The 25,869-nt window shown below is 38.2% G+C and overlaps 2 protein-coding genes across 4 annotated transcripts; one reads left to right on the forward strand and one right to left on the reverse strand.

Moving 5' to 3' along the window:
• Window positions 1-3,023: 3,023 nt before the first annotated feature.
• Window positions 3,024-23,176, reverse strand: LOC148429470 (DNA repair protein XRCC4-like). Of its 3 annotated transcripts, XM_088428935.1 has the most exons (8): window positions 23,070-23,176; window positions 19,442-19,600; window positions 17,993-18,195; window positions 9,711-9,877; window positions 9,128-9,259; window positions 7,355-7,455; window positions 5,268-5,403; window positions 3,024-4,258 (listed from the first exon to the last, which is right to left on the reverse strand). In XM_088428935.1, the coding sequence occupies exons 2-7, from the start codon at window positions 19,578-19,580 to the stop codon at window positions 5,276-5,278; spliced, it is 870 nt and encodes a 289-aa protein (XP_088285061.1). In that variant the 5' UTR covers window positions 19,581-19,600; window positions 23,070-23,176; the 3' UTR covers window positions 3,024-4,258; window positions 5,268-5,275. The 3 variants fall into 3 exon arrangements, with proteins under 3 accessions (XP_088285061.1, XP_088285051.1, XP_088285066.1); XM_088428925.1 differs by lacking the exon at window positions 3,024-4,258 and having other exon boundaries at window positions 5,102-5,403; XM_088428940.1 differs by lacking the exons at window positions 3,024-4,258; window positions 9,128-9,259 and having other exon boundaries at window positions 5,102-5,403.
• tmem167a (transmembrane protein 167A) lies at window positions 23,161-25,869 on the forward strand. The gene is made up of 4 exons (XM_088428953.1): window positions 23,161-23,279; window positions 23,985-24,094; window positions 24,933-24,967; window positions 25,065-25,869. Exons 1-4 carry the CDS (start codon window positions 23,277-23,279, stop codon window positions 25,133-25,135), a joined length of 219 nt encoding a protein of 72 aa, XP_088285079.1. The 5' UTR covers window positions 23,161-23,276; the 3' UTR covers window positions 25,136-25,869.

A 25,869-nucleotide genomic window follows, 5' to 3' on the forward strand; every position in this document is an offset into this window, starting at 1 on the left:
ATTGCGAGTGTGCAAAATCGACACTACTCTCAGTGAAGATACTGCTGCATTTTGTTATCGAGTCATTTATTGTGTGATGGTACAATAAGCCGGTACAGTAAACAACTTGTGCCAAAAAGTAATGGATTATGGCGTGTAGAAGCCCTTTCCGTAAACCTTTTCCAGAAATTTGACAGATCAAAACTGGATGTGACGCTAAAACCTTTGCTTTTCACCCAAGACACAGCAAAGTAGAATGTGTCAATGTTCACACAAATTCTCCAATTCAGAAAATTACAGTTGTAAAAATAGAATAGGCAACAATATATTTCAAAGGCCATGAGATCGGAACTTCTCGTACCCTTTGCGACAGCAATGTACATAAACTGAGCTTTCCTAAAAAGATTCAAATCTTAGTGAAGCCTACTGTGCTGGGAATGAGTAATGTGCTAGGACAGTGAGTGCTGTATACACCCAGAGCTTATTATGTACAGAACCCGATGAGATGAGTGGTCCCAGTGACTGACTCAGCCAACTAACCAAAATGACCCTGCCTCGTCTTAAGTTCTTCTGGTGATAATTTGAAGAGGCCAGTATGCTGAATCACGGCGACCACCACAGTCTAGCAAACCACTTCTTCTCAAAGAATGGCAAAGAAACAAACAGACAGGAAGCGAGTGAGGAAAAACTCAGGAAAATGGGCAGATAACGAGAAACAGACCATTTCCACGTCATGGAGCCGGCCCATGTGCCGTTGAAATAGAACAGCATTGTGCAAACTGAATGAACCTTAAGCTGGTTATGGGTTGTCTGACGCGAAAAATCTACATGAATCATGTTCACTGTGCATTCTTCCACAAAGCTTGCCGCTTACAGGTAATAACATAGTTAAAAATGCATACACGAATCTTCTTTGGTTACAATCGGGATTCTTGAGTAATTATGTTTTGTTCATCACTAAAGAAAGTTGAGTGGTCTGGCATGAATTGTAAGATGTGAGAGTGTATGGTCATTATGTTCAGAATTCGATTCGGTCCACAAATTATTTAACAAATACTAGAGTAACTAAGGGTTTAAAATGTTAGCTCTAGTTTATAATTTAGCGCAGTTCCACTCTCTTCCACTCATTGTCATTATTTCAAGCCCAACCAAAAGGGTATCAGTCAGTCTGTCACTCAGTCATAGGCATTTTAACTAAGTTTTTGTCATTGAAAATTTACATTTGTCACCACTATTTTAGGACCATCAGCCCATCCTATTTTTAACTTACCTTTTATACATTTTAAGAATTTGTAGTTTTTGTATTACTACCCCAAGTTTCCAAAAGTGGGTCAAAAATGACCCGCATGCATTTTCTATGGAATCCAATGAGAACCTTTGGCTCTTATTAACTGTGGCTGTCAGGAATAAATTAATTGTGGACCGCACAGACTATATCAAAAGTGTCACCTCTCAGGAAAATTATTTTACACAGCAAGAGCTGATACGTGTAAGTGTTATCTTCATATAATATTGTGTGTATGTCTTTCATGACTGTTGTTATTATTGTTTATCAAAAACTAGCCTGCATTATAACTAGCTAACACTAGCTAGGGTTAGGGTTAGGCTTAGGGTTAACCCTAACCCTAAGAGAAAATTACCCAGAACAGCAATAGAAAAAATGTGATCCATTGTGTGTGTGTTTGTTCTTGAGTGTGTATGTGTGTAACTGCCCAGTCATTGACAGTTCCTCTCTCTTTTCCCTTTTTTTGCCTTCTTGTCTCATCACTGTATGCGGTTCAAACAAATGACTTGTTTGCGGCTGTGATGGCTGCTAGATACACAGTTGAAAAGGTCCTACAGATGCTGGATTATGAAGAGGAAGTAACAGGGTTGGACTCCGAGTCTGAAATTTCTGATGATGTGGACCGAAACTATTGGCTCCACATCATCCGAAAGAGGTGTCAGATCTGCCCAAGTAACAATGATCGTAAAGTCAACAATAGGTGTGAGAAATGCAATGTACCTGTGTGCAATGATCACAGCCAGAAACAGGTCATTTGTCTGAACTGCATACAGCGATGAGACAAGAAGGCAAAAAAGGAAAAAGAGAGAGGAACTGTCAATGACTGGACACTTACACACATACATACACACAAATACAAACAAACACACACACACACAATGGATGTTCACATTTTTCTATTGCTGTTCTGGGTAATTTTCATTTTCAAAAATATTAAAACGTTGAAAATAAAGATATTTCAAACACAAAATCATTCTTGTGTGGTCCTAAATATAATACTAAATGTTACACAAGTGATTATTCTTTACCAAAATGACAAAAGTGGCATAAAAAAGCTCTGATTATAATATGGGTTATTTTTTACCCACTTATGGAAGAGTGTAGGCTCCAGTCACTCGTGCATCTTAAGGGTTAAGAAAGTTTCCGTATAGCTTTATCCATAGCCTCATTTGTATATGCCATTATGCGTATGTTGTATATACGTATACATTAATCTATCCTTTTGTATGTGTGTGTGTGTGTGTGTATTACACATCTAGTTTTGTTGATTTTCTAAAAGCATGAGGGTAGTCAGACAGTATTCTGCGTCATAAAGGTTTAACATTGGAAAAACAAAGGCAATTGCCGGGGGGCCCAACATTAATTGGAAAACCAGTCATTTTAATGAATTTTTGTTGTTGTTGATTGACGTCACAATGTCGATACCTCACCAGCCATGAACCTCACTCCAATTCACCAGTTGTCTATGGGAGACGAACCCCTGCAGAATTCACTTTCAGGCAACTAAACCATACCAATATCAATGACTTGTGAGCTCTTTATGAATTTATTCATGTATACTGTATATACATCTGGTTCGATCATTTGATGACCACACAATGGTTTCTATGTGACATAGATAAATGTTGTCATTCAGTTTGCAAGTGATCATTTTTTTCTGTTATTCAATAAAGTTTATCCAGTGATCGTTTTTCAGGAGTAAAATCAAACCGACAATAAAATGCAGCATTAATTCCCTAAATAAATACATTACACAGTATATTTTGACATATATTTATACATTCATGTATTTATACATTATGCATGCGTGTCACATCTGTGATCAAAATGCAATATACATTGTGTTATAGGACTACGATTTTCATTAAAAAATAAAATGAATAAAAGCAGAGAAGAGTTAAATGGAAACAAATGAACTGTTTCCATAATGAAAGTGGGAACATTTTACAGCAAGCGGTGCATTATATTCTGTAAGCAATACTAATATGTTCTTCCAATGTGTCTCCACACCCATGAAATAATGTCACACACAAATATATAAACTTTCCCTGGTCTCTACTGTACATGTAAAATCCTGATGGATTTTTATTCTGGTGACAAACATACTGTTAAATTAAAAAAATCAATGGATTTGACCAGGAGTCAGCAGTAGGATGGTCAGAAATAAAAAAATAACGAGAGCTCTTCATTCTTGTCAGCGAGACCATTCACTGCCATGACCTAAGGACCTGGAGTTGGTAGCTGAGGTGAGGGTTAGAAAAGGAAGGAGGAGGTAAGGAGGTGGAGAGTATAACCCCATTAACCTCATCTTGCCACACCTCTGCGTCTTGAGGTCACAGAACATGTGAGTAACAATGACAACTATCAGCAGGTCATTTCTTAAGGCGGGGCTTTCTAAACCTCGTCCCCTCAAGGCCGCATACAGAAAATCAAAAGATGCATGGGTACTTATACATATAAGGGGAGACAAGGGGGTAAAAGCTCAACTCGGCATGACAAATCATGCAACAAAGCAATACTTGGTTGCCTAGTGATGACACCGTGTTTTCTGGGTGTAGCCGGTGCAAGATGTTGCTTTCTCGTCTGTCTCATTAAGAGCCAAGGCCGCTGAGTTCAAGGCAGTGTCCAAATGTTGAAAAATGACTTCCATGCTCCTTGCGTAGTCTTGAACGTGTTCTCCGAATGATTAGCAGGAACGCCATCCAATCCTGGGGGAGTTGCTCAGTTCCTCTTTATCACATGATCAGTGACAAATCTAAGCACATGCTTCCCCCCACCACTGATGTCCACACGCAGGCTCAGGCTCAATTAAAGCAAACCAGATGTGAAATTGTTGTTTCATAATGAAGGATGTAATTTGGGAGCAAATTTAATAACCCCCCTGGAGGACTAAAAGTTGGGGAGCTGACCAGCCAAAGAAGCAAGCACCACAGGGAGCTAGTTTGTTCCGACTGTTTTGGTTCATTCGCATGCAGATTCCCAGATTTCATCTCACTGAGGAAGAGGCAACAAAGCAAAAAAAAAAAAATAATAATAATAATTTTCACACTAACTTGATATTACATTTGGAGATGTAACACAGTAAATGGTGTTTCACCCTACATGTTATATATACAGTACACACACACACACACACATATACATATATATATATATATATATATATATATATATATATATATATATATATATATATACACACACAGTATATATATATATATATACACACACAGTATATATATATATATATATATATATATATATATATATATATATATATATATATATATATATATATATATATATATATATATATATATATATATATGTGTGTGTGTGTATATATGCTGTATGTATGTATATATGAGTCCCTCTGCATGCATTTGTTTTGTTGCTGGAAGTTGCTTACAGCGTGTAGTAACTCATGTTAAAACTGAATTCAAACACAAAGTGCAATAAGATGTTCCATGGGGTCTTTTACGGCCTCTGGGGCACATCAAAAGAAGTTGCTCGATGGGAGAATGTATGGAAACAGGAGTTAACAGGGAACACCCGCATTTATGGGTAGTCCATGCAAAGTGCATATCTGGCACAAAGATGTTTCATTTACAAACATATACGCATGTGAGAACTCGCACAGTCAGACTTGGAGATATAGAACAATGAAGCACAAAGAAACCTTTTCTTCTTTTAATTTTTGTTTTATTTTATTCAGTCATTTATTTTTGTAATGGTTTTTGATCTCCAATAAATCAAATGAAATCATATCAAAAAGCAAATGAAAACTCTTTGCAAGGTATGGACCCTTTAAACTTTCAGTACTGAATGAAAACACCATACTGACACGTGCATTTTATTCTCAGATGAATTTGGCGTAATACTAGGGTTGACGACTTCAAAATGCAACTAGGCAAAACCAATTTCCAATATAGCACAGTACTTTAAAGAGTGTGTGTTAGAAATACCCTTATTTATTTATATTTTTTATGATTTTCTGACAAACCTGTGATTTCATTTCATTTGGGAAGTTCCTGGGTTCTGGTCAACAAGTGTTTCCATCATTTTCCATCTTGCTTGAGCATTCTCATCAGGAGACATAATGTGGTCCAAAGAGAAACCCTGGCTGACCTGATTATGTCCTGCGTGGAGAAACACATATTTGACGGCAGCCTGATTAATCTCTAAGAAAAGGCTAGCTGACATTAGAGGCTCAAATGTCTCAACTTCAATGTTTCTTAGATGATTCACACATGTATTTTGTTTTTAATTATTACCTGTTCATTATTCCCAGTATCACAGACATTTTTGACCCAAAAGATATTGATTAACTTTGCCCAGTTCGACTATTAAAGGTATGTGACCTTTTGACCGCAAATGGAGGTAGGACATTCCACAATTTGAGTCAAGGTAGGATGTTATCATATCTGAATACATGGAGACACAAATCACCTGTTTGCTCTTTAGCGTTGCAGTTAGCCTAGCCTAGTTTCGAGTGGAGTGATTTATAAATAGACTGAGTGTTCAAGAAAAAAAAAAAAAACTTGAATAGCTTGCAGCACACTTTCACCAATTGACGATACATTGCATCTGATTAACAATCACTTTGACAGAATTGCATCCATGAGTACTGCTGTGGCCCCCACACCCTCTTGACTCCCTGGCATTATCTTCCCTCCATCTTTTAGTCTCTTTTATCTGGAGCCACTCACTGCAAGTGATTTGTTTCCTATGTTGCCATTATCAGATGGTAAACCCAGAGGCTGTGTTGATTCTTTTGTTTCCGATTTGGCTCTGTCCTTACCGTAGTCCCTTTTTTTTCCCCTCTGTTTATTTGTTGTCCCTTGGCAATATCAAAACACAGCCCGGGGCAACAAAGCCCAAGCATATCAAAGGGGTAAATGTATAGACTATAATATAAAATTGGGAAAGCTTTTTAAATGCTAATTAAGTACATGTTTATGTGAAAAAAATAGTTTCAAAAAGTAAACCCTGTTTTATATGTTTTTTGTTTTCAAGTAAAGACAACAATATTGTTGACATATTGAGCTCCGAGGCGAAATGATGAATAAATAAATGTGACTGGCAGTAATGCTTAGTGTGTATGTATGCTACTTAAAATTGTTGATGCTTTTTAAAAAGTCAAGTCAACTTTAGGATTATCAAGGTCTCCTGGATATAGTATTTAAAGTCATTTTAATCCTAATCCTAATAATATATAGTATAAAGAACAATTTATACAGCACCCATTGGAATAATGAATGTAACGGCAATGAGTACACGACTTGTTTTCAACATGAGGCTTTTGGGTAATTGGGGGGGGGGGGGGTGTCACCCAGAAATGGTTGCAAAGCTGTATACAGAGAAACACACACCCATTCGTGCACTTCTTGAAAACATCTGTGCAATGACGTAGAATAGTAGGAAAAGTTCATTGATACACGAGTGCTGAGTAATTTTTAATGACAGATTTTAAGTGAACAGTAGATTTATGTCTTTGGCAGTAATATAGGGGTGGGGTAGTTTGAAAAGGAATGGGAGGGTTACCCCCGCAGACTCCATTGGTTCAATGTGGGGATTGACATCACGCCTGCTGTGTGACGCAGGGAGTAGGAGACCACCTCGCAGCTGGCTGGGTTAAAGCAATCACGGCTGACTCTGCAGTTTGACTCATAGACGAAAAGTGTTTCCCAGAACATAGCTACCAGGGGGTACACCCTTTGTCTGTGTGTGCTCTTAAATTGAGATTTATGCTGATGTAAGTTATTATCAATTGCAAATTTTATTGGCTCGCAAAACGCATTAAGTGGACGAAGGCCAAAACAAATTCACTCAATGATTGTATCATTACTAGCTAGATTGTAGCTCATCATATGAAGTAATTAAATTGAGTAAATGCGCGTTGAATGTAGGAACATATTTATTGATGTGTCAGGCAGACCCTTAATTACATCTGCAGCAGAGGTATTTTGACCGGAAGTCAAATTTGGGTTAGCAACACAATTCAAATAATTAGTAAGCAAGCTATGTTTCACTACATAACCCTCTTTTAATTTGTACTGTATGGTCATTTTCCTCAGATAAAACACAAACCTGTGGTGAGGATGGTTGGTTCTAGTGGTGGATGGCTTCCCTGAAATGTCTCCTCTTTTCTGTCTTGGTTGTCATCTTCACCTGAAGAGGTGTAATTTTCTCTTAAAATACAAAAAAAAAAAAAAAAAAAGGTATGTCAGATGTAGGATGAATGCGAGTGCTGGATACCTGAATACGCTTCCAATTACAACACTTAACTACACTTAGCTGGCCAAGCCTTGAAGAAATTACCTCTATTTTATTTTACAAACCATTAAAAAAAAGACGGGAAGCCAGGCAGACTTAAGACTAAAGTCTTGCGGTCATTATGCTCCTCTTTAACACTGGTGGATGGGAAAATAACAACTCAAAAAATCCATTGAGGTGTGCCTTATGCTGATGTGACAAGATGGTGGTGCTGGACAATAAAGGGTCCAAATGGTTCTCGTTGGCTCTGAAGTTTCCATTATGGTATTCATACATTAGCATGAAAAAGTAAATTATCCACCTAAATGGAAATAATAGTTATACATTCTAAAATTTATGACCCTGTTACATCTAATCAAAGTACTGTGCTTCAGTCCACTAGACATACAACCACTTTTATCTACTTGACAGTAATGCAATTTACAATTTGTCTTGGTTATTATTTTTAGAGAAGTCATTTTCTTGAAGTTTTTCTTAAATATTATAAATGCATTACACAGTCCATTTGGTAACAGCGTAAAGCTGAGAATTAACAATGTATAGGCCTATGGACAGACACGTTAAAAAATGTCCACAGTGAGACACTTTGAGAGGGAATCTAGTCCAGCAGAAACATACCATTTAGGTAAGTAGACCTAATCAAAATAGTTGGTTCAGTTAAAGGAAGCACACTGAAATACCTGACATAAGCAATATCATCCATTTTTCTGCTTAACTTGATTAGAGTGATAAATTCAGCTAGAGGCCATGCCTGCTGATTTTGAGTGAGAGGTTTATTACAACCAGTCGCCAGTTGACCGAAGAGCACATAAAGTATAAACAAAAACACAAAGACTAGAGTTAAAAAATGACTAAAAATGACTGAAATTAGCTCATCTTATACAAAGAAGGAATTAATCAAGTGTGATTCAGCTCAAAGCAGATGGTCATTTTCTAGTCACTTATATATTTGTAAAAAATTGTGGTGGACCACAAAAAAAACATCTAATCAAAATCACTGACTGATTTTCTACATAATTACCCACTTACTTTCAAATTATTTCATTGACCATTGTAGGTGTTCTTTTCTGTACAAATAACAACAAATCTGTTCATGAAATGTGTTAGAGAATTTCCAGCCAGTACTGGTGCCACAAAAGAAATATTTCAAATCCAAAGTACAAAAGGCACTTTGAAGTAATCTCCCTGGAGTCATGCGTTTTTCAAGCATTGTCTAGCATGCCTTCAAGCGCAACCAAGGTCCTCCCAAACTCTATCATTATGGCCATCTAGATTTCGTGCATGTCTTCAAAACAGGTCCATTACCTCGAGATTTGGAAAGAAATATTAAAAAAAATACAAGGAACCAGGTTGGGTGAGTCGAGAAGTGTCTGCATGACATTATTGTTCTGGGCTAGGAACAGTCAGATAATCGGGAATCGGTAACAGGCCCCATGCACTGAACGGAGAAGTCACTATATAGGAACTTTTTCTAGACATGCAGGTTGATCGTACAGACATACAAATATATGTTTTGTGGTACCAGTCCTGGTATTTTTCTGACACCATGAGTGTTAAGCCTCAAGTGAAGTCATATCATCAGCTGACCTTTGCTTCTGAATGGTGGCAAGAGCATCCTGCATGCTTCTGATCTTGGCCTTCTTCTCATTGAGGACCATAACAAAACGGCTGTAAAGATCCCTTGTCATTATTTCCTTATCCTGAACCTGATGTTCGAGCCTATTGACACAGGGGCCAAGACACAAGATGTTTTTTTTTTTTTTTTTATACAGCACATCACAAATTTGAACACAACAAAATAATTGGTGTAATGTGATCTGAATTGTGGAGCCTAGATAAAGTAACCTTGAAAAAACAAGTTGACAAAAACCTTACACCAGCCACACACTATTTCCCAGAAATGACAACCCTGTTTGGAGCTCTGGGTGTAACCTTCACTACTCATAGGGGCGACCGGTGATGATGTCATAACGGTTGACTGCTGTGCATAAAAACAGCTGGCAGCGAGTATGAAAAACCAACAAGCGTTTGTAAGCAAACAGTGCTAACGGTTAACACAGTATTACTATTCTGCCACCGTGTTGCCATTTTTTAGCATCATTTATTTCGCGTTTGAAGGCGACGTAAAAAATAAATAAATAATAAAAAAAAACACTCTCCTCAAACTTACTCTTTAAGTATCTGTGCATGATCTTCCCTCAGTTTACGGTTTTCCTCCAATAGCAGACAGTTTTCTTTCACCAGGTTAGTGTTGAGTTTGAGTGACTGGCTAATCATGTCCCGGGTCAGCGCTATTGGGTGTTGAGCAGGCTGAAGCTTCAAAGAGCCCAAGCGCACCTGAAAATGGGAGGAAATAGAAATAACACATTATCACGGGTAAAAAGCTACATGTTCAACCAGCTGTACACCAAGCAAAACTGGTGTGCAGTTTGTATGGTGCAACACGTTTTCATGAGTGTCTGATCATCTCCTAGTTTTGCTGCGAAGTTTAAGTTGTAGTGCTGGTGATGAAACCACCAAAAAAAAAAAAAAAATCAGTGTTTTAATCACAAGATTCTTTTTATCACACAAATTACATTTTACGGTAGTAAGTAAGATCTAACTGACAGTGTCAAGCTGTAAATACAATTTTTGTAGTGTAACATATTTTACAACAATTTGTGTTTGTACAAGTCGTGTGTGTACTTGTTCGTATAATATTTTGTTTATGATTTCGAATGTACTTCGGGTAAAATATGAAGTGTGGAGAGTCTCTGCATTCAAAGTGAACTACGTGCACTACTGCAATTATTTAATGGGTCAACAGCCTCTTAAATATTCACACTCGCCGATGCTGATCTTTTAAGCAATCCCTGTAAATTACATGGATAAAGCCTGCAAGATAAAAAGGATACCCTCAAAAATAAAATGTTGCAAGTTGAAAATGTGCTCTTGGCAAAAGCAGAGGAAATGATCGAAACAGAGCAAAACTGACATAGTGAAAGATACATAATAACTCTCATCTCCACTAGCTTGCAAAATCTGCATTTCAGTATCAGCAAACAATTACACTTGTGTGACATCCCAAGAAGATCTACAGTATGAAGGTGCAACAAACCATTACATCAGGTTTTCTCAGAAGTGCTAGACTTTCTGTGATGATGAGGTGTTTTTGTCCGTCTGGGAGAAATACAGGGGGATTCATAGCCAACAAGCTGAACCAAGGGAGTCAACACACAGTTTCCTCTCTATTCGCTTCTTGTTCAAGATTTTACGAGAGACACAGACAGATGTTTTGAAAGGTTCTCGTTTGTCTTCTACTTCCAAAAAAAGCTACCACTTAACTAGCAAACTGTTGTTTGGTTGTTGCTTGGAGATAGTGATTTGGATATTGGATGCCCACTCAAAAGCATGCTAAGCTCCAGGTTGTGATGCACTGGGAAAGCAGAAGTTGATGAGGTGCTAAATCTTAACTAGGCTGTGTCAAACTTTAATTCCCACTGTAATAAAGCTGCCACCTTTAGAAATGCTTATAAAATACTTGTCATTTTTATCCACGGAGATATTGTCCTGGCAAACCAGGTAGCTTCCATTGGTAAAGACGTTGCCACAAACGGACATTCACTTTAATCACACCTGTAGGTTGAAAAGACCGCTTCAACCTTTTAAAGTTTCCTTTAGGGGTTCTTTCCTTCAGCAGCTTTTAATAGCTCCCACACCCTTCTGATTGTTGTTGTTGTCATAAACATTTTAAAGAAGTGGTTCTCAACTGGTGGGTTGGGACCCAAAAGCATGTCACAGACCCATTTTGGGTGGGTCACAGACAGGAAGCTATTAATGACATGGGGCTCATTTGGTTTACGACATGGTGACAAATGATGTTTCAAGGTTCAGAACAGACAGCAATTAACAAGTTTAGTGCTATTAGAATATCTCGTCAAGGTGCATAAGAGTCATGCTCAATTACTGCTGTAGTTATAGGTTTTCATTGGGAAGTTTTGCAGGTCTAGAAGTGCACAAATAGTTACTGTGAAAAATATCTTTTTTTTTTTTTTTGCATTACCGTTGGTCAGCTATCAACTATGGCTAACTGCAGCCACATTTGCAAATTTGTTCATAAACTGCAAACTGAGGACTTCAGCTAGAGTGAAATATGTGCATCAAAGATAAGACTTACCTTTTATTTGGACAGTAACTTAGCTTTGACTTGGTATGTAATGTATTAACAATGGTTTTGGCGTGCAAAGTTGCTCCATAGAACATATTAAGCAAAGGCTAGCGAGCATAAATCAAACTATTGATGATGCAATTAGTTATTGCTTATCAATTAGCATGTTTGTTAGCCATAAGTTGCACTACATTCAAATACTGTTTTCATACTTGCCAAATAAAGGATGGATGAAATAAAGGAAAAATCTAACTTTTTCAACAATCTGCGCCGCTGAAAAGGAGTTGACATACTGTATATGTTTATGTAGGTCTCCGTCATCAGACCGTGGTGTTTTGCAAGGACTAGCTTTAGGTAACTACACTTGTTGGAGATAGAATGTGGTTGTCATGTTCATCCGTAGTTTAATGGGGTACTGTATGTTGATTTGACAAACTACATGTTTTCAAAGTTTACTTTTGAACATTTCTGTTTTACTGTTCTTACCTTCTATAAAAGTGATTGTGACTAGGAAATTGCAGTTGAGAATCACTGTTCAGATCTAAAGCACTGTAGGCTGCATCCTGACTACTGTGATGGTGCCCTTCAGCAAGGGGCTGAAACCACCAAAACTCAGCTCAGGGGGGATGAAATCTACGTTTGCATGCCCCCTCCCGCTGACATTTCTCCCTGCATGACTGCATGTGTGTGGTCTACATTTCCCTGTGATTTGAGAGTACAAATTGAATTGCCCTTACAAGGAACATAGTGCAAAGCGAATGAATATAAAAATAAGACATGATGTATTGAGGACTACGAGCAAATGTGAAGAAGACCAAAAATTGAACAAAGGGGGCCAAAAATGTGTCCTCATCAGAAATGCAAATCATTCCGTTTTTCATAGCGGCTCATTCTCACGAGAGTCGCTGGCTTGCTGGTGTCTATCGCAGTCGTCTACCACAGTTGTCTACGGGCAGCAGGCGTGGGACGCCCTGTACCTGTTACCAGCCAATTGCTGGGCACACAGGGATGAACAACCATTCACGCACCCAATCACACCCAAGTAGAATTTAGAGTGTCCGATGCACCGACCATGATGTTTTTGGAATCTGGGAGGAAGCCAGAGTGCCCGGAGAGAAACCAAGCGGGCTCAGGGATAACAAGCAAACTCCACACAAGAGGACCAGAGCAAGCTGGAATTGAACTCGGGACTCTGAGCTGTGAGGCGGACATGCTAACCACTTTTCACATACAGTATGTCCAAATAAATAATACATTTACAGAGGTTTAATCAAATGTCCCCATTCACTTTTACTGTTTTTTGTGGGTACTTCAGTGACTGGTTATTTTGAATGAATCAAGGGGATGACCAAATTTATGAATAAAGTAACTCATCAAATTGAAAAAAGTATTGTTCGTGGAGATGACACATCGGAAGGCCACCCAAGATCTAAGACAAAGATTCTCAGTGAAACTCATAAAAGTCAGAACAACATAAGAATGTCACATTGATCCAGTACAGACTCTCCAGGGGACATCCGTGTGTCACTTAGTTTGTGCAAACTGTTCCACTAATAATAATAATAGTGTATGCAGACTAAGTAGCTCAGTCTGTATACACTAAATGCAACACACTTCTGCAAGCCAACTCTCTATCTAAAATAAAAGCATTTATAATTTATTAACTGTTTCAAGCCCTTTCATCTTTCTACTTTGCAATCTTCCATTAATCTGCTCTTGAACCTGCTGCTGTCTGTCATCTTCAGTGTTGGGAGTAATGTATTACAAAAGTAATGTAATACTTTTTGATGTAATGCGGTAGAGTAAGGCATTACACACAAAAAAATTGTAATATTTTACTCGGTATGAATGACAATAACATGCATTACAATATACAATATAGCCAACAAAAAAAACACTAATCCCTTTAAATTCGTAATATTAATTGTAGCAGTTGATAATATAGGAATATGACTGCAGCTGATTTTGGTTAGCTTGAGAGGGCGTTGGTGTATAGCTGGTATGGAGAGAACTTTGTTTAGGTCATTTTATTTGTACATTTTTATTTACAATTCCTGTGATCTAGGCATCCTTTACAAGTCCAAAGGAACAATTATATTTACTTTGGGCTAATTTGTTTACTTAAGTTTAGTTTAAAGTCATGCAAAGTACTTCCTGTGTATTATGCTAACAACACTAATGTCAGTAGTTAACAAGCGAGTCAAGAAGAAGTGTTCAGCAGTTTGTTTGCACCAAAGTGGTATATATGTGTTTTTATTTGATTTGTCAGTTTAATGTTTGTTAGTTTGCTAGTTATTGAAAGCTAATAGGTGCCTCTAATAAATAGCTACAATCAGATAACTTTTAGATTGGAAGAAGTAACACTTCTATCTGGATTTGAAATTGTTTTAACCACTGTTTGGTTTTCTTAACTAACTAAATTTTCAATTTATCAGTAAAAAAGAAATAACAGCACAAGTAGTATTGAAATATGTGGGGTTAACTCTCATAACAAGTAGTAAACAAATATATCATTTTTCAGAAATCTGGATACCTGTATACTTACAATTTATCCCACATATATCAACTCTAAAAGAGGACGAACACACTAAAAAGAGACTATATTTAAGTAAAACAAGGCCCTGTGCTTAAGGATGCTGGCATTTATGTGTTGATTGTAGGTTTTTGTGGAAAGAAGAAGAAAGGAATCCTAGAGTATTCTATTTATTTTCATGAGCATCTGCTTCTCCCCTGAGACGAAGAGATAAAGTTAAAGGTCAGCCTGTCACTGCTAAGGTGTGGGAGGTCTAACTGAGGTTTCAAAATTCCCAACCTAATGCCACTTCTTTATGTACTCGATTTCACAACTGAAGTAATGAAAGATTCCCTCGTACGGACACGAGCTTTAAAGAAAAGCCTACCTATACATTTGATAGTAAGAGCTGCTGGTGATCGGGTAAAATAATGGCTTTCTTTTTAGTTGTAGACACACACACACACACACACACACACACACACACATACACACACACACACACACACACACACACACACACACTTGTGAAAGCGAAACAGTTTGCAACAAGTAAAAACTGCCTGCAAAAATCTTTGTAACTTTTTACAACCCTAGACGAGAACCCAAATTTCGATACATTCATAATCATATTGAGTGGGGCATGTAATTGTAAATCTAGGCTCATTACATCAAATAAGTATGTCGTCCGATGTGTGGTCTCATGTTTGTTTTTGTGTGTCTTCACACAACTCATCGAAAGCCGAGCGTGAGGTTAAAGAAGCACAGAAAGGGCGGACATAGGTGTTAAAGATGCTTTGCTTGCAATAACAGCCAATACCTGCACCTAACACCACATACCACAGAAGTCAGAATACTGACATGGTGGTAATAAAAATACTTACCACATATGTGAATTATAACAACATATCGTGAGTATGAAAAAGTATGAAAAAATTGAAACTATTCACCATGATGTCACAAGTACAGATACACTGAAGTCAATACAAAAATCATTTTTGCATTAGAAAACACTAACTTTGAAGCACCTGTACAAAAAAAAGACTTTTGAAAACATTTTTATTGTTGTGTATGTTGGGTCACTTTTAGACTGTGACGTTCAAAATATGTTTATTGCTTTCAAAGGTCAAAAAAGGTCAAATTTGAAAGACATTTTTTTGGGGGATAAGTATCCTCTCCAAGTTCTGAGTGTGATAACACTGAGTGTCATGATGACAGAATAAAATTCTAGAAAGTGAGCAAGCGTGCTCAAAAAAAGCAAGTGAGGGCCTGGAGCAGAAATGAGCAGCTTTGGGAGGTGAGGGTCTAAATAAAGAGCAGGAAGTCACTAGGCCCTGCTTGATAACATGGCTGTTTCCACAGTCATTGAGGCAGAAAACTGTCTATTACAACACTGGAAAAATCATATTACATCATATTTTATTCCGTCTTTGCACAAAAACTACGATCTGAAAGTGTCAGCATGATATGGATTCCCAAGCAAGGAGATGATGCCTAGCGCCCCCCCCCCCCCCCCCCCCCCCTCGTGATTTGAGGCCAGGGGTCTCATGCAAAAGCCAGAGTTTCACAAAATAAAATAATTGGACAGTATTTTATTATACATATAAATGAGTGTGCACTTAATATAAATAGTTGGCAATTGTTTCATTAAATCACATCTAACTGCATACATGTAAACATGTTTGCATGCTCTCCCCGAGCCCACGTATGTTCCCTCCAGGCACTCCGGCTTCCTCCCACACTCCAAAAACATGCATGGCAGATGTATTGGATACACTAAATTGTCCTTAGGTGTGATTGGGTGCGTAAATTATGGGTGTTCATCTCTGTGTGTCCTGCAATTGGCCGGCACCCAGTTCAGGGTGTCCCCCGCCTACCGCTGGAAGTCAGCTGGGATAGACACCATCAAGCCTGCGACCCTTGTGAGGATAAGTGGCTCTACAAAATGGATGGATGAATAGATATTCATATTTGTGTGTTCGTTTAAAAAAATGAGACCATCCTGGGCACCGTTGCATACTTGCCAGTTTTTTTGGCATACTTGTGGTCACATTTAATTACTCTTGTCTCTTGTTTTCACACTACTGCTATTTGTTTCCTATGGTAATGGAATGCATCTTAACTAATGAGATCTGATAAACCTCTCTTGCTCATTTTTTATTAACGTATAGAGAACAAGGGGGTAGGACTAGATTGGTTTTGTACTTTATCGTACTCCTTTTTAACATAAAACATTTTACTAAATTATTATGTATCGATATTTTCTTCTGATTTCATTCATCTTGATGAAACTTGAATTTATATGTTCAATAAATCACATAAATTAATCATACACGGGCACAGTTTCATACATGGAGCACACGTTCACTGAGAAAGCTAGAGGGTGTTAGATAGCAACAAACTTGTATCAACTATATATAACAGAGAGAGATAAGGATGTCCTGTCCATAAATCAGGTTTTATGGCCCTTTACAGTGTTCCTAAGCCCCTGGCTTTCACCTTCTGGTCGCCTTTGCCGGGACAGACATCTTACGACCCAAGGGTGACCTGCACCCTAGAGGCAACAGCACCTGACAGAAATATCACTAAACTCTTCTGAAAGTACGGTGATCAATCAAACCTGCGCGTCAGCATGAAGAAAAGAAGAACGACAGGTGGCAACCATTTGAAAGCTCATTCAACCGACCTCTCATTTGGTACCGCCGGAGTTCGCGTATGTTCCACGTAGTTTTACAAACTATCTGCGCCTTGCTCTTCAAGCGGAGTGGAATCCGTTAACCTTTTTACACAAACATTTACAAGCTGTGCCCATTAGAGCACAATCTCCTGGAAACACGCAGAACGATTTCTATCGAGTGCCTTTGTCCAAGGCCACCTGGAGGGAAAGGGGCTTTTCTATTTCTGCAATAACGTAGACCATAAACCTTATCTTTTTAACAGCCCCCACCCCCACCCCCTTCCCTCCATAAAAAGACTTCCTTTCTATTAGGAGTGATGCCATTGCACACATTTCTCTCTGGGGAACAACAGTGGTTTGAGTTGAGAGGGCACAGGATGTTCGGGAATTTAAGGGCAAAGTAATGAGCTGAAAATGACAGCTTTCTAAACATGGTCTTTTGGTTTTCTTGATGCATTTGTGATAGCTTTGTAGTCCATTTTATAAATTAGGTGTAATGTACATGAGTACCACATCAAAATATTTGAAAGGGACCAGTTGTGATTTCCAGATGTTATTTTCCTGTGCGATAGGAGCAGTGTCATTTTTACGTGTCAGTTTAATTGCATTCGAGAGTTTGAAAGGTACTTTGTCGGCATGAACTGGTAAGTGCACAATTTATACAACGATATGTATTTCATTGTGAAAAGCCAGATGTTCTGTATAACATAAAATACATGCTACTTGAAATTTTACATTTGTATAGTATTACTGATGACAGGCCAAAACCTCAGAAGTAACAATTTGATCAAGTTTATATTTTTTCGTTAAACAAAAATAGTGGGTTGCCTTGCATGTTTGTTTTTAATTTTTTGTAATCATATTATTATTTGGGTTGTTTTGTGTTTGTTTGTTTGTTTGTTTGTTTGTTTTACGCAGACTCGAAAGTGTCTTACTCTGATGATGCAATTTCACTGGATGAATCAAGGCAGTTTCCCTGGTTGAATCCACATGCTATTTTGAGGACTTCTTTAATGATAAACCTTTTTTTGTCAATGATTTCATGCTCTAGGCTTTACACAGTTCATATTATATACACTACAGTAATGTAAATTGAAAAAAAAAATACTAGCTTACCGGAATGCCATCACATATTTTGTGAAAAGAGAATTGACAGCGATCCAGGGTGAGCTCAAATGAATAGCTGTCTGCATAATCAACTTTCCTCTCTTCTTCTCGCTCCTGTCCACGACCCATCAGTGCTAGATAAAGATCCTCGACATATCTTTCCATTGGGACCTTCATGTCATGGGCCTCCCTCATAAGCTCGTCTTGAGAAACTGAACAGAAAGAAAGCATTTTTCTCATTTTTTCAGGCACTTGAAAGAGTGCCTGTACAGGGAGCATAGGGATAATAGCACACTGCAGAGCAAAACTGTAAATATAAATTATGTAGAAAGGCATGAATGTATGTGAAAGATGATTTGAAAGGAAGCATGCAGAGAAACTGGGGAATGACATCAGCTGTTGCACAGCTGCACGCACAAGGGTCAAGGGTCCCAATTAACTCATCAAATGCAGACACACAGTAAGTGAGGCCTGCACATACTGCCGCTGCCCCATCCCAACCTGTAAGCCCTGCAAATGGACAGCAATAGAATATCAGGGCACACTTTGATTTCCAGCTGTCCTTCCAAAAACGTACCCCGCTGTGAATGTGCCAGGCACACACACCCTTAATGCAGGCGTGCACATACAAAGACAGACCTTGTGGAGTTTCATTTACTTGATCCACCTGGAAGCCGCAGCACAAAAGTGCAGCGATGGTGGAAAACAGCTTGTGTCCCCGAGGTTAAGAGTCACAATATTATTGGACAGGCCTTTGCCAGGTGCAGGTGAGGAGTTGGACCAGGCTGTTGAGTGATGGAGCAGGTGATCTATCATGGACTCTAAAGCGGTGCTTCTTAGAATGAGGTATCCAGATTCCTGTAGTTTTGAATCGTTACATACCCATTTTCGGTATTGTCTTGTGCATGTCAGAGCAAGTATAAAAATGCTATTTTTTTTTATAACATTTTGCCAACATTATACCAATATGCTCGAAAATTAATTCAGCATTTGTATAATGTAGGCCAGACGCTTGTTTTTTTTCCGATTGAAAATACATTCAAATGAGATTCCCAGTCAAAATATTTACTCCTCATTGGCAGTTTTATACGTTCGTAGTTTTGTCCTTTTTTTTTTTTTGCAAGATCAATATTAAAATATTTCACTGTTTCTGCCATACCCCTTCAGATACCAACAGGGGCATGTTTCTGCTGGAACGTGTCCAAAATTCATGGTAACCCTGACGGTTTTTGGGCCTTTCCCAACTCCTTGAACAGTCAGCACTGACCCACTGTCCCATAAAGAATAAAAATAAAAAAAATAAATAAACAACAACAAAAATAATGCAGTATAGACAAGAAGTGATAAGGCAGACAGTGAAGGAAAAAGATGAGAATAAAGGAAGATTTTGGATGTTTGAGAGCTTCTGTGTAAAATCAGTTGCTAAGAGCTAAAAACTGCCATTGTATAAGATTTTACCTTCTCCATTCCACGCAGAGACACCATCGGAGAGAGCTAGCACAAACCCATCACTAAGTTTGACGGCAAAGTGAACTCGGAGGAAATAAGGGATCCCTGGGTCTGTGGCCACAGTGATCTGTCTGACTGCATTGCTCATGCCTTATGCATCACCTTCACCTGCAGACAAGTGAACATACATGAATGCTGTGATATAATTCAAGGTCCCAGAATTGCAAAGCACCAGTAGCTATTCTGACAACCAGCAGTTTCACCATCCCCATTTAAGTCTGATGTTGCATATTTGTATTGTGTTGATCTTCAGTTTTCTTCTTAGATTTGATAATAAAACGCTGTGTGTTTTTAATGGGGTCATTGGAATCACATGAGCATAATCAGGTTTTTGGCAGGCTTTTGTGTTGGGCAAAGTAATTATATGTGGCCAAATGGCCTGTTTTCCTTGTCTTTAATCAAACTGAATCAACCACATCTTACATATTCTTATATTCATGTAAATGCCATTATTGTGGGTTTTTTGTTTGTTTGTTTGTTTTTTACCATTCAACTTTCTCTTGTCAATGGATTGAATTTTATTAACAATCTATATATCAGTGCAAATAAAGAATATTTTAAACATGGTTGTCAGATTATAGGACAGGGGTTTCAAACATACAGCCAGCAGGCCATATCCAGCCCACAATGAAGTTTAATTTGACCCACAAGATTATTTTGTGAAACATTTTAAAAAAAGAGAGAGAGAGAGGGAGAGAGGGAGAGAGCGAGCGAGAGAGAGAGAGAGAGCGAGAGAGAATGGGATCAAACCTACAAATCCACTGGTCATAGCCAATGGACAAATAGACATACAAAGTTTCTTTCATAAACAATAAACAGATAACAATTGCAACTTACAAGCGAAAGCAACCAGTTGCCAAACGTGTCAGAAATAGCTGTCCGGTTGCTCCAGTGACAGAAAGTCTTATCCCATACAAGCATTCACATTAGCACTTGCATCTACCTCCGTAGATGGCGCTACTGTTCAGCGTAAAATACTTTGATCACACTGAAGTTTCAGAATTAGCATGGGGTTGACTTCTGGCCTATTATGAGCTTTCAGCTTTGGCCCTTATTAAATTATATACAAAAAAAATCAGTCTTGTATTTCCTTTTAAATTCACTTTTTTTACAGCTCAGCAGTTAGCACACATCGCTTCAGTATTTTAACAATTGATTAATCCCACAATTATTGTGTTGATTAATCATTGGATCTGATTCAAACAACATGCTTTAATTCCATCTTTATATTCAAAAGCAGGACTTTTTTTTTTTCATTTTGGCAGTGCAGAAAGTGCACAAATGTAAATGAATTATGATTAGGTTGCGGGTTTGGTTCGTAACATACAGCAAAAAATCTACTAAAATATTCACTATTGTTTTCCGAAGCAAAAGCAGATGTTTTGCCTACAGTAACAAATGCCTTTTTCTGGAAATTATCTGGTAATAATCTAAGTTACGATTACCTTAGATTGAAAAGTTATTATTTTGTGGTTAAAGAAGGGTAAGTATAATACCGCACAGTCACAGAGTAATGTACCTGTTCCCTTGACCTAATGTTACAATGCAATGCCGTAAAATCGTAATAATGAAATGATCACAATGCAATTCATGAAATCACTCTTAAAGGTCCATTGAGTTGGGCAACATAATGTTTTCCTAAAATAATTTTAGAACTTTTACTTTACTGCGGATGTCCATGCTAGAATAGCTTATTAGTGGTTCCAGTGGAAGTGAGTTTGACATCCTCCCTGCTTAAATACAGGGCTAAGAAATTAGAACTGAGGAGAAAAATAGCTGCTAAACAGGCAGTTAGCCTAGTTGCTAGTTGTCTTTGAGTCCCTATGTCCCATTGACACCTTGCAATAACTTATAACTTCTCAGCACCCTTTTTATACCGTATAGTGACAAGCACACAGACATACCGGGCCATACATAAGTATCTTACGGCAGCAGATTAAAGTCGACCCTTTGTGCTACAAGAAGGGGTGTGGATAGAGGAAGGAACTTGAATGGGATGAGGAAGATGACGGGGTTCAACTTTGACCCCATAAACAGAGCCCAGCTAGTCATTAGTTACTGTAACATCTGGTGCACAAGACGGTGAGCCTGTGGTAGACATTAGGGGACTCCAATTTGAAAAAAAAAAAGCAGCTGTCTGTTGGGAACAGCGAGCAGCATTTGCAGCACCAGCACAGCAAGTTCTCGTAGGAGAAGTCTATCTATTCACGTGTTGCATCGGCACACATGCACGCGCACACACACACACTTACAAAGAAACCCTGGAGTGTTTAAATCATCAACAACGCTTTCCTACAGTTTTCACTCATGCCCTTTGACCCCGTCATCCTGCAACCATTGCCTTTTGTTGTTGTTGCTGCTGACATCTAAAACAAACAAGGGATTGTTTGCAGGACAAGGTTAGAAAAAAGAAAACAATTTTAAACGAATTCCATGTTTTAGATGAAGCGTGGAAAGCAACCAGTTGGCCTTTCAACACAGGGTGTTAGGATTGAGCTTGTGTTTCAAAGGGACAACCTTCACATTAAAGTCAGTTGGATCTTCGAATGGCTTGAGGTTTAATACATTTCCTTGGGACAGTACTGAAGACGTTTTTCTAGGGCCAGGGGTTGTAATAAAGACTCTGTAGTGCAGTGGTATTGAAGCTTTTTACAAAAAAAAAAGATTTTTGAAAGTATAACACTCATCACACAATGATTAATACCATGAATAAGCGAAGGCTAAAGAAAAGAGGAGATGATCAAGCAAGGCCGAAGCAACAAATGAGGGTCCCAACACAAAAACCCTCACTTTTAGCAAAATAGCAATGTTTCCTGTTTGCAATGAACTGTTATATGTACAAGCAGAAGGTCAAGTTTAAACTTTTGTTTGACAAAGTGTGTTTCCTTTGTATTTCTAAATGTACTCCACTCCTTATAGGTGGAAAAGCTTCATCTCACATTGGCATAACAGCGGTGATAGCAACCTAAAAGACGTATGAGATGTGAGATGTGAATAATGCACTTCGTTAATGCAGGTAAAGACACAAATTCCAAACAGTCACAACATCAAATACAAATAATTTCTTACTTGTACAAAACAATAACGCACATCTGTGACTAACATTATCAGATAAGTCAGTAATGTGTTTGTTGTTTGTTTGTTTAATTGTGTTTTGTTTATTTGTTTTTACGGTTGTTCTGTTTGTGATTTGCAGTATGTAGAAATGTGTTGCATTCAAAGTTTTTTGTCGTTCATGTTTTTTATTATTATTTTTAAAAAAGTTACAAATTGGAACAATGAATATAAACAAAAATCATTTAAACTGGGCCAAGTGCTCAAAAAGTAATCACATTTACATCTACCAAAGTTTTTGGAAGCTGTACATTTATATTGTAAATACTGTATCATTTTGACAGCTCTTTGAAATACCCCGGAAATAAATTAAATCTCCCTTTTCCTCTGTCCACTTCGCGTACTGTGGTAAATCGCTTATTACGAGCTCCTGCAATAAACAGTGATTCAATAATAAAAGAAAAAATGTCCAAAGGTGTGCTTAATGGAACACATATAAATACAGTATGCTGAAGAGACTTACGGGTATTAGGACACTGCGAAGTCCGGGCGAAGGCAGTATGAAAACGTAATTGTAATCACTCTCGCTTCCCTGTTCAAGCTGAAACTTTCAACTCCTGTTTCCTCAGCCAATGAACAACCCGGATTTGGTACGCATTACGTCATTACGTCAAACGTACGTAACGTCCTCAATACCGGAAGTGTTATGTGGCGTTGACTCACTGTCAAAATGGTAAGTATATTTTTGCTCATGAAGTGCATGTGCTCGTCCAATTAGGATTTTAATCGTGATTAAGGCGTGCATGCACACCAAGACCCATGTTGCAGTCCCACAGAGATACTAAGTAATGCATTTAATGTGAAGCTGGACTAATTCGGACTGAAGCAGCTGGCTAGGCTTAGCTATGATGCTAAATGGTTAGTCAACCGATTGAAGTCAACCATCGCTTGGAATTACTGTTGTAAACATAACCAATCCATCTTTTATTGCTACCTTATAAGTCATTTTATCACTTTAACATAAATCTCATGGTTAACTTGATTTGTGTGGGCTGGGTCGCCAGCACCGTTATTTGCACTGTGCCACGTAGCTGCAACTGTCTCAATTGAGGGCTATTTCACTCCATACACTCGTTGTATGAGTGCTTTTTGTTCGTAGTTGACATTCCGTGACTGTGACTGTTGCAATAAATAAAAACGTACACCACCTAAATGTCTATAATAATTTAAGGTTAATAACCAGATTCCAATCAAGTCAAAGGAGCGTGCAAAGAATGATGCACCTCTTGAGCTCAATATGCCTTGCTCAAGAGAACTATCCTCTAAATTATTTGTCATAAATCCTAAATCACGACACTTTTTATTTGTGTGTGTTCCGAACAATGGAGATGAACTGAGTCATGTTTAAAGTTGCACTGTTGTCTTTGTCATTTTTCAGTCAGCCATCTTCAACTTCCAGTCACTGCTCACAGTGATTCTTCTCCTGATATGTACCTGTGCCTACATCAGAGCACTGGCTCCCAGCCTGTTGGACAAGAATAAGACCGGGTATGATACCATTGTGTGTGCTTAATTTAAATATTTAGCATCTTTAGACCACATGCTATGGCATCATTGAATAAACAATCAGAAGCATAAATCGATATTTACATCCAGTAGCAGTGCAACATTAATAAAGAGTGTGGGGGATAGAGTATAACCACACAATAAGGGTGATTGTATGACAAGACCTTCCATTACAACAAAGGTCAAACAGAAGATAGGTTCCTAATAAGAACCAACGTTCATTTGTAAAAAAAAAAAAAATCCTACGTTATTAATACTCGCTTAAAATTTTACAACTTTGGATAGTCACTGAATTTTGCATTTCCTAATTCTGAGCGGGGACACGAGATAGCCGAGCTATTGCTAATTTGGATCGGAATGGATGAATCAGGGTTCAAGCTGGCTAGATTATGTTTATGTGCACTGGACTTTCGGGAAACGCTCTGTCGTAAGACAAATATTTATTCATCCCACTCATAGTTTATCTGCCTTTATACTATTAGATTAAGATTATCTGATTCATGTGAGTAACATACATATCTTAAGGCCTTAGTTTCAGAGACATTGGATATTATCAGAAGGGTAGCGGTAGTGCAAGATGCTCCCTTACATGCAGACGTGACAGGTTTAATTCCCGGCAAGAGCCTGAATATGCAGCCCTTGACTGTCCCTGGATGAAAAAAATGGTGGGTTTTGTCGAGGAATTAATTTGTACAAAACAACTCATGCGGGTGACTTCCGTTGGTGACGGCAACAATATTAGTGTAAAGATTTAAACTGATGTAATTCATGGATAGAAGGAAGGAATGAATGAATTGTAATACTCAATATTGTCTTTCAGGCTTCTAGGGATTTTCTGGAAATGTGCCAGAATAGGTGAGACAGTTTTATTTTTTTACATAACACATTTTCTCTGTCATTGGTTTCAATTACATGACAGCGGAGCAAGCCTGATATTATTCCTATGCTTTAGGTGAACGGAAGAGTCCTTGGGTGGCATGTTGCTGTATCATCATGGCATTTAGTATACTGTTCCTACAGTAAGCATCCAAAGAGGATCAAGGGCACGGCAGCAACAAGAACACGGACAGCGACTGCTATTGTAGAATCACACGCACAACTCCAGCAGCTGTTGGGTAATACACGGAGGAAAATGCCCTCACTTTCTGTAACCATGAACCTGAATATGTGCATTCCTCTGTGGACATGGACATGGTCTGCCCTAATACCGTTCTTGAATCTCCTTGAGGGTGGGGCACCGTCGGGAGAGGATTGATGTTCTCATCAATTTCTGACATCAAATGATCCTCAAGCAATTGCCAAATATAATAATAGGGATTGTATTTTTGTACTCAAGTTTGGATTTACATGTTTCAAATTGTCCGTCAGCCTTCGGCAATGACATTGTTGATTGAATCTTCTATATTTCACCTGAGACTCAAGTGGACAATGGAGAAGCAAGTAAAGTGTAAAGCCCTTGCTTGTTGCTGTGAGAGGCTTTGTGATAACCTCCCATGTGATCTCCCTGTCAACACTCAAATGTGTCGACTGTTAGCGGACAACAGAAGAAGAGAGCACATGCTCAGTAAGACCACTTGTTTTGTTGCCACTGTATCTTACACTAACGCTGGACAAACAAATGAGATCCAACACAAGAGCTGGAAAAGCCAGCTTTGTCATGAGGTAATAATTCCATGTAAAATCGTCCAGTTCATGTTATCAGTTTATTTTACATTAGCAAATGTACTCAATGAAATAAAATGAGTGCCACACTTTAA

This window comes from Hippichthys cyanospilos, chromosome 1 (genome assembly GCF_059441005.1).
Source record: "Hippichthys cyanospilos isolate Australia breed blue-spotted pipefish chromosome 1, RoL_Hcya_1.0, whole genome shotgun sequence".
NCBI classification, from domain to species: domain Eukaryota; kingdom Metazoa; phylum Chordata; class Actinopteri; order Syngnathiformes; family Syngnathidae; genus Hippichthys; species Hippichthys cyanospilos.